We start from the raw sequence: 7,461 nt of genomic DNA on the forward strand, positions 1-7,461 counted from the left end.
CATCAAAGCTGCTTTGAGGGTGCGATGAAAACGTTCAACCATTCCATTGGCAGCGGGGTTGTAGGCAGTTGTCTGATGTAGGGTGATGCCCAGGAGATTCGCTAATGATGTCCACAATTGAGAGGTGAAAGTGGTTCCCCTGTCAGAAGTAATATGCTCAGGGATACCAAATCTTGCAATCCATCCAGAGAGTAAGGCAGATGTACATGCGGCGTACGTTGCAGTTTCCATGGGAATGGCTTCAGGCCAACGAGTGGAGCGGTCGATGACGGTAAACAGGTAACGATGTCCTTGTGATGTGGGTAGTGGGTCTACAACCTCGACGTGAATGGGTGCGGAACGACGCTGAGGTTGAGGAAAGGTGCCCTCTCCTGAATCCGTGTGTTGATGTACTTTGGAAGTTTAGCAAGAAGTACAGGTGCGGACCCAATCCTTAGCATCATTAGAAATGCTGTGCCAAATGAACTTTGCCTTCAGCAGCTGTGCAGTAGAACGGCTCGAGGGATGTGAAAGGTCGTGAATGAAATCAAACACCTGCCGGCGCATGGGAGCAGGAATCCAAGGTCGCGGTCTACCAGTGCTGACGTCACAGAGGAGGGTGGTGTTGGAGTCTTCGAGAGGGAAGTCTTCCCAACAGAGGGACGTGCAGGATTTCCTACATGCTTGATACTCTGGATCCTGTCATTGGGCTTCAGCCAGGGCGTTGTAATCCAATCTCAGTTGAACGGCAGCCAACGTGTTTCTTGACAGGGCATCAGCAACGGGACTCATTTTCCCAGGGACGTATTGAAGGGTGCAATTATATTCAGTCACGGCGGAAAGATGTCGGCGTTGCCAGGCGGACCAAGCGTCAGACTGTTGGGTGAAGGGGTGCACCAGAGGCATGTGGTCTGTGCGAATGACGAAGGGCGTACATTATAGGAAATGGCGAAAGTGACGGACAGCCAAGTGCACCGCCAGCAATTCTCGATCGAAGGTAGAATAACCCGATTCAGCCTTGGACAGTTTTCTCTGAAGAAGGCCAATGGGCGGGACAAGCTGTTGACCACCTGCTCGAGTACTGCACCAATAGCGACATCGCTGGCATCGGTGGAGAGAAGGAGAGGGGTATGTGGGATAGGAAAAGTGAGAGCCGCAGCAGTTGATAGGGCCTTCTTTGCATTGCAGAAGGCTGCTTCTTGAAGGGGACCCCACTTCAGGTCCTTTGGCTTGCCCTTGAGGGAGGCGTAGAAGGGAGCAAGAGTGGCGGCAATGGCTGGCAGAAAACGGTGATAATAATTGATCATGCCCAAGAATTCCTGCAGAGCTTTGACGGTCGAGTTCTGAACGGCTGCTACCTTCTCAGGGAGGGGATGGACTCCTTCAAGAGTGATACGGTGCCCTAAGAACAACACTTCGTTGGCGCCAAAGGTACATTTGTCGTATCGGACTACAAGGCCATTTTGTTGCAGGGGGTCGAGCACGATGCGCAGGTGACGGAGGTGTTCCTCTTTTGAGGAGAACACAAGTATGTCGTCCACATAACATACACAGAAAGGGAGGTCTCCTAAGATGCCATCCATGAGACGTTGAAACGTGGCCGCAGCATTATGAAGTCCAAAACAGGAGTAATTGAAGGTGTATGTACCAAACAGAGTGGTGATGGCGGTCTTGGGGATGTCTTCTGGATTCATAGGCACCTGATAATACCCCTTCAGGAGGTCGAGCGTAGAGAAAACCTTCGCTTTGTGCAGGTGGGAGGTCACGTCGGCAATGTTTGGGATAGGGTAGTGATCCGGTTCTGTTTGCATGTTCAGGCGCCTGTAATCGCCGCACGGATGGAGGGAGCCGTCTTTCTTCAGAACGCTGTGTAAGGGTGACGACCATGGGCTGGAGGCCTTTTGGCAAAGGCCCATTTCCTCCATTTCGGCGAACGTCTGTTTGGCGGCTGCCAATGATTCCCGTGCCAGACGTCTGAATTTTGCGAAGACTGGGGGGGGGGTCCCATCATCTTGATATGGTGATAAATACCGTGCTTGGCAGGAACCGTGCGCGTTTGTCGAAGTTCTGGATGGAAAACTTCCGGGTACGACGTGAGGAGGTGGGCGTAGGCATCCGTGCGTACGGTGATGTGGAGAGCGATGTTAGAGGGGGCAGGTTGAAGAGATGTCGACAAGTACGAGTCTGCGTTGACCAATTGTCGGTGGGCGACATCGACGAGAAGGTGGAAATGAGAGAGGAAATCCGCACCGAGGATTGGTAATGTGACGTCAGCAACGAGAAACTTCCAATTGAATTTACCGTTCCCGAACGATAATGTGAGGTTCTCGTAACTGTAGGTGGGTTTCGCAGATCCGTTGGCAGCTACCAAGCGAACGTCGGCAGATGTAGACAGACTATGTCGTGCCTTGAAGAGTTCCCTTGGCAAAAGAGAACGACAAGCACCCGTGTCTACCAAAAATCGCACGCCCGTTCCTGCATCATGTAAAAGGAAAAGATTAGAAACACGGGAGGCCACTGCCACGAGCGATGGCCTACTTACACGTATTTTGGCCACTGACAATCCTCGGCATGTTTCTTCGCGGTTGCACCGAATCCGAAGTGGTAGTAGCAAAACTGCTGCGGATGGGAGGTAGTAAGTGGCTGTAGAAGTCGTTTGTTGGGGCGCGAGCGATTGGTGGGTGGTGGGTGGCTTTGTCGCCGCTTCAGCACGTCACAGGGTAGGCGTGTATGTTCTACGGCATTCATGTCAGCTTCGGTTGACGTTGAATAGGCATCCTCTTCGTCAGGGGTGGAGGCGTTGATGGAGATCTTGAAGTGGCTGTCCATAAGGGCGTCGGCTTTGGTCATCAAGTCCTTTATGGGTAAACTATTGACATCGGGTATGACAGCGCGTATAGGTCCGGGTAAACGGTGTATCCAAAGGGCACGAAGTAGGTTCACCTTATGAGGAGAGCCGTCTGCGGCAGGTTGAAGGCGAGCGATACTGGTCATTTCCCTGAGGCCAAGCGAAGCCCTTTGGTCCCCCAACGGTTGTTGCGAGAGCTGAAAAAGCTTTGCTATATGGGCGGCTGGTGACAGCGAGTACTGCTGCAGAAGTTATGTTTTGAGGGCGTCGTATGCTATTGGGGTGTTTCCTTGTTCACAAAGCCAGTCGGATATCTCTGGGAAGGTGTCCTCGGGTATCGCCGCGAGAACATAATCTGATTTGGTGGTTGAGCGAGTCACGCCCTTGATGCGAAACTGGACTTCTGCGCGCTGAAACCAAGCAAACCCCTCTCCGCTGGCGAACGATGAGTTTCAATGTGGCAGCCGCAGCACCAACTTCCGTAGAGTCTGCCATAGTACCAACGATGGAGGGGCAAGGGAGGGGGGTGGAAGGCGGTGGGAGCGAGTTGACTTCCGGGGTCACCAATATGACGGGCCGAGAGAAGGTTGTGACTCAAAGGCAGGTTGAAAGCAACTGAGTAATTTATTTTAGAAGACTCTCCTTTATATACAAAACCTCAAGGCAACAGGAAATTTCATGTTCGAAAAACAGACAATGTTACAGAGGAAAAACGCAGACATGTTTATTCTGGTTCTTTTTAGTGCGAGGGAAGAGCCAAGATACAAGCATAATACATACAAAATGCCCCTCTCTTTTTTTCCACCCATGCCAGCAACGTAGCTATTGGTGCAGTACTCGAACAGGTGGGCAACGTCTCGCCCCGAGCATTGGCCTCCTTCAGCAGAAAACTGTCCAAGGCAGAATCGGGTTATTCTACCTTCGATCGCAAATTGCTGGCGGTGCACTTCGCTGTCCGTTACGTTCGCTATTTCTTAGAAGGTACGCCCTTCATCATTCGCACAGACCACATGCCTCTAGTGCAAGCATTCACTCAACAGTCTGACGCCTGGTTCGCTCGTCAACTTCGACATCTCTGCGCCATGGCTGAATACAATTACACCCTTCAACACGTCCCTGGGAAAATGAATGTTGTTGCCAATGCCCTGTCAAGAAACACGTTGGCCGCTGTTCAACTAGGATTGGATTACAATGCCTTGGCTGAAGGCTAATGGCAGGACCCAGAGTATGAAGCATGTAGGACATCCTGCACATCCCTCCGTTGGGAAGACGTCCCCCTCGACGACTCAACACCACCCTCCTCTGTGACTTCAGCACTGGTAGACCGCGACCGGGGATTCCTGCTCCCATGCACCGATAGGTGTTTGATTTCATTCACAGCCTTTCACATCCCTCGCGCCGTTCTACTGCACAGCTGCTGAAGATGAAGTTCAACTGGCACGGCATTACAAAGGAAGATAACGATTGGGTCCGCACCTATACTTCTTGCCAAACTTCCAAAGTACATCGAAACATGGATTCAGGAGTGGGCACCTTTCCTCAACCTCAGCGTCGTTTTGCTCACATTAACGTCGACATTGTAGACCCCTACCCACATCAGAAGGACATCGTTACTTGTTTACCACCATCGACCGCTCCATTCTTTGGCCTGAAGTCATTCCCATGGAAACTGCAACGTCTGCCTCATGTACATCTGTCTTACTTTCAGGATGGATAGCAGGAATTGGTATTCCTGAGCAGAATACTTCTGACAGGGGTACTACTTTCAACTCTCAATTGTGGACATAATTAGCGAATCTCCTGGGTATCACCATACATCAGAGAACTCCCTATAATCCTGCTGCCAATGGAATAGTTGAACGTTTTCATCTCACCCTTAGAGCAGCTTTGATGTCCCTCCACAAGGACCCCAACTCGTTTACTTAGCATTCCTGGGTCCTCCTGGGACAAAGGACCATTCCTAAAGATGCCCTGGACGTGTTGGCAGCTGAAATGGTCTATGGTGATCCGTTGGTCGTCCCTGCCAAATTATATCCTTCTGTAACCTTCTTCGATGATCTCTAGTGCATATATTACGTCGTCGGAAAATTTACTCCATGCCGCCAGAATTACAAGCTCTAGCGAAGCATCACATAGCGACAGACATGCACTGTCAAATGCACGCTTCCTACGCAACGACACTAGCAAGCTACAACTAACACCCCCTTACACGGGTCCTTTCCTTGTGATCCGACGTAATCCGAAAACATTCCTACTAAACATTCGTGGCAAAAAAGACTGGGTCTCCATTGATCGTCTAAAACATGCTTATCTCCTGACAGATGACCCGCTTACAGTTCGACTCTCTAAATCAGGGTGTCCTATTGAACATGAACAGTATGTAATTTTTAGGGGGAAGCCATGTACCACCCGTGTGTCACACGATCGTACATAGTAACAACATTTTTCTCTTTGTTATATATTATCCTTTTTACCTTCGCTCTCCCCTCGCACTGACAGCAATTTGTAATAACATGTCTTCCTACTTCGTTGTTAACTGTTAAAAGAACTGGTTGCCGGTTTGACAAGAAACAGCATGTTATTATTTTGTGACCTTCTTACCGGGACCTAGTGTGTATATATACTCGATGTGTCTGTAATAAAGTTACTCAGTTGCATTCATCATGCCCTTGACTCACAACCTACTCTTGGCTCGTTACATTTCCCACAGATATTTGTTGTTCCTTACATCTGAAAAAAAAAAGTGTCTGTAAGAGAAGAAATAAGAATGGACTCAGAGCATATCCCTAAAGGATGCCAACCGCCAAAAGGAATGCCTCAGTCTCCCCATAACCTGTCTGCACATGGTTCTTACTCTTGCATACACCATCTTCACTAACGTTACTAGGTTCTTAGGCATTCCTCTCTTTCTCAAACACCAATAGAATAACCTCAGTACCCTGTCATATTACTTTTCAAGGTCCACAAAACTTTTAAATTTTCCTGTTTCTTTCCAGATACTTGTGGGCTTTTTCCTTTCATAAACACAAACTGCTATTTACGGATACAGACTCATCTTTCTTTCTATTATTATTTTTAGTACCTTTAATATAAGCTCCAAAAGCTTCATTCATATGTAGTTCCAAGTGTTTAACACGTCTCCATTTGTTGATAATATTTAATCATCCAACTTTTCCTTAGTCCCTTGATATTTCCTCTACATTCCAGTTCTTTCCTATTAATATATGCACCTATAGTCATCATCATCACTGTCATCATCAGCCGCTATTATTCCACTGTGCATCAAATGCATCAGACTTGTCCTTCCACTTGCGTCCATTATATATATATATATATATATATATATATATATATATATATATATATATATATATATATATATATATATATATATATATATATATATATTATATATATATATATATGTTTATATATATATATATATATATATATATATATATATATATATATATGTGTGTGTGTATATATATATGTGTGTGTGTATATATATATATATATATATATATATATATATATATATATATATATATATGTGTGTGTGTATATATATATATATATATATATATATATATATATATATATATATATATATATATATATTGTTTGACCTGATGTTCCGGAAAAAAAACAGATGCAAAACCTAGCTAAAACTAGATTGTAAATTACTGAGGTATAAAAATTAGATAATGCCATGAATTTTAATATTTCATGAAATCCAAGTCTATATTACTTTGTTATATTTTTCCCTTTAAAGGTAACCCATTTGAATGTGGCTGTGATATTGCCTGGTTGATCCTTAACGAAACCCTACTCAGTAGGATTCATGACACGGCAAGATGCTACGATGGAGAGGCTTTCACCGACTTAAATCCAGAGTGGTATGAAAACATGTGCTAGTAGTCTCTTTTAAATTGCACTTAATTATCAATTTTCTGATGTGTGGAATATGTTGAATTCGTTAAAAAAAAAATATATATATATATATACATATAATCCAATAAGCTATATGTTTAATTCTTGTTTATCTTTACTTTCCCGTAAACATGAGGGAAATAAAATATTACTACTATTGTACCAGTTTCATTGCCACTTTATTTTTAAGAATTATGATACTAAATCTCATATGGAAATAAAGTGATGGCAGTATTATATTGAGCACATATCAAAATATCTTAGTGATAAAATATGTGAGAGTCTGGGGTGGAAATTAAAAGTAAAATTTCAATATGCAGTATAGGTATGATAGTGGTTCCCGGTAATTCCTAAGAATCGTTTCATACAAGCACTCCAGCAGTATGAGGCAAATACAGGCATGAGCTTAGCTTTGAATGCATAAATTCTAGTAAGACTGTACAAATAATGAGCTTAGAGAGCTCACAAAGTTTAACTGAAATTATGAATTCCTGCCACCAGTCAGGAATGACCATTACATCACTGTACAGGTATATACATATATATGGTGTCGTAAAATTTCAGGTACTTATATAACATTGAAATAGCACATGCAAATATATAAAGAAACAACCACAAATACACATATATTACGTTGTTTTTCTTTTTATTATTCTTTTTGTCTTCGCTGATAATTAGCTAGCCTTTTCAACGGTTTTACG

At 44.7% G+C, this 7,461-nt stretch overlaps 1 protein-coding gene across 1 annotated transcript in view; it reads left to right on the forward strand.

Annotated features, from left to right (window-relative positions):
* Nucleotides 1-6,812, forward strand: part of LOC137652305 (oplophorus-luciferin 2-monooxygenase non-catalytic subunit-like) — a 48,639-nt gene extending 41,827 nt beyond the window's left edge. The window contains exon 5 of the mRNA XM_068385623.1: nt 6,603-6,812. Coding sequence (XP_068241724.1) covers nt 6,603-6,745 — 143 coding nt within the window. The 3' untranslated portion in view covers nt 6,746-6,812. The remainder of the gene's footprint in view (nt 1-6,602) is intronic.
* Nucleotides 6,813-7,461: the final 649 nt, after the last annotated feature.

Source organism: Palaemon carinicauda, chromosome 13 (genome assembly GCF_036898095.1).
Source record: "Palaemon carinicauda isolate YSFRI2023 chromosome 13, ASM3689809v2, whole genome shotgun sequence".
In the NCBI taxonomy this organism is placed as follows: domain Eukaryota; kingdom Metazoa; phylum Arthropoda; class Malacostraca; order Decapoda; family Palaemonidae; genus Palaemon; species Palaemon carinicauda.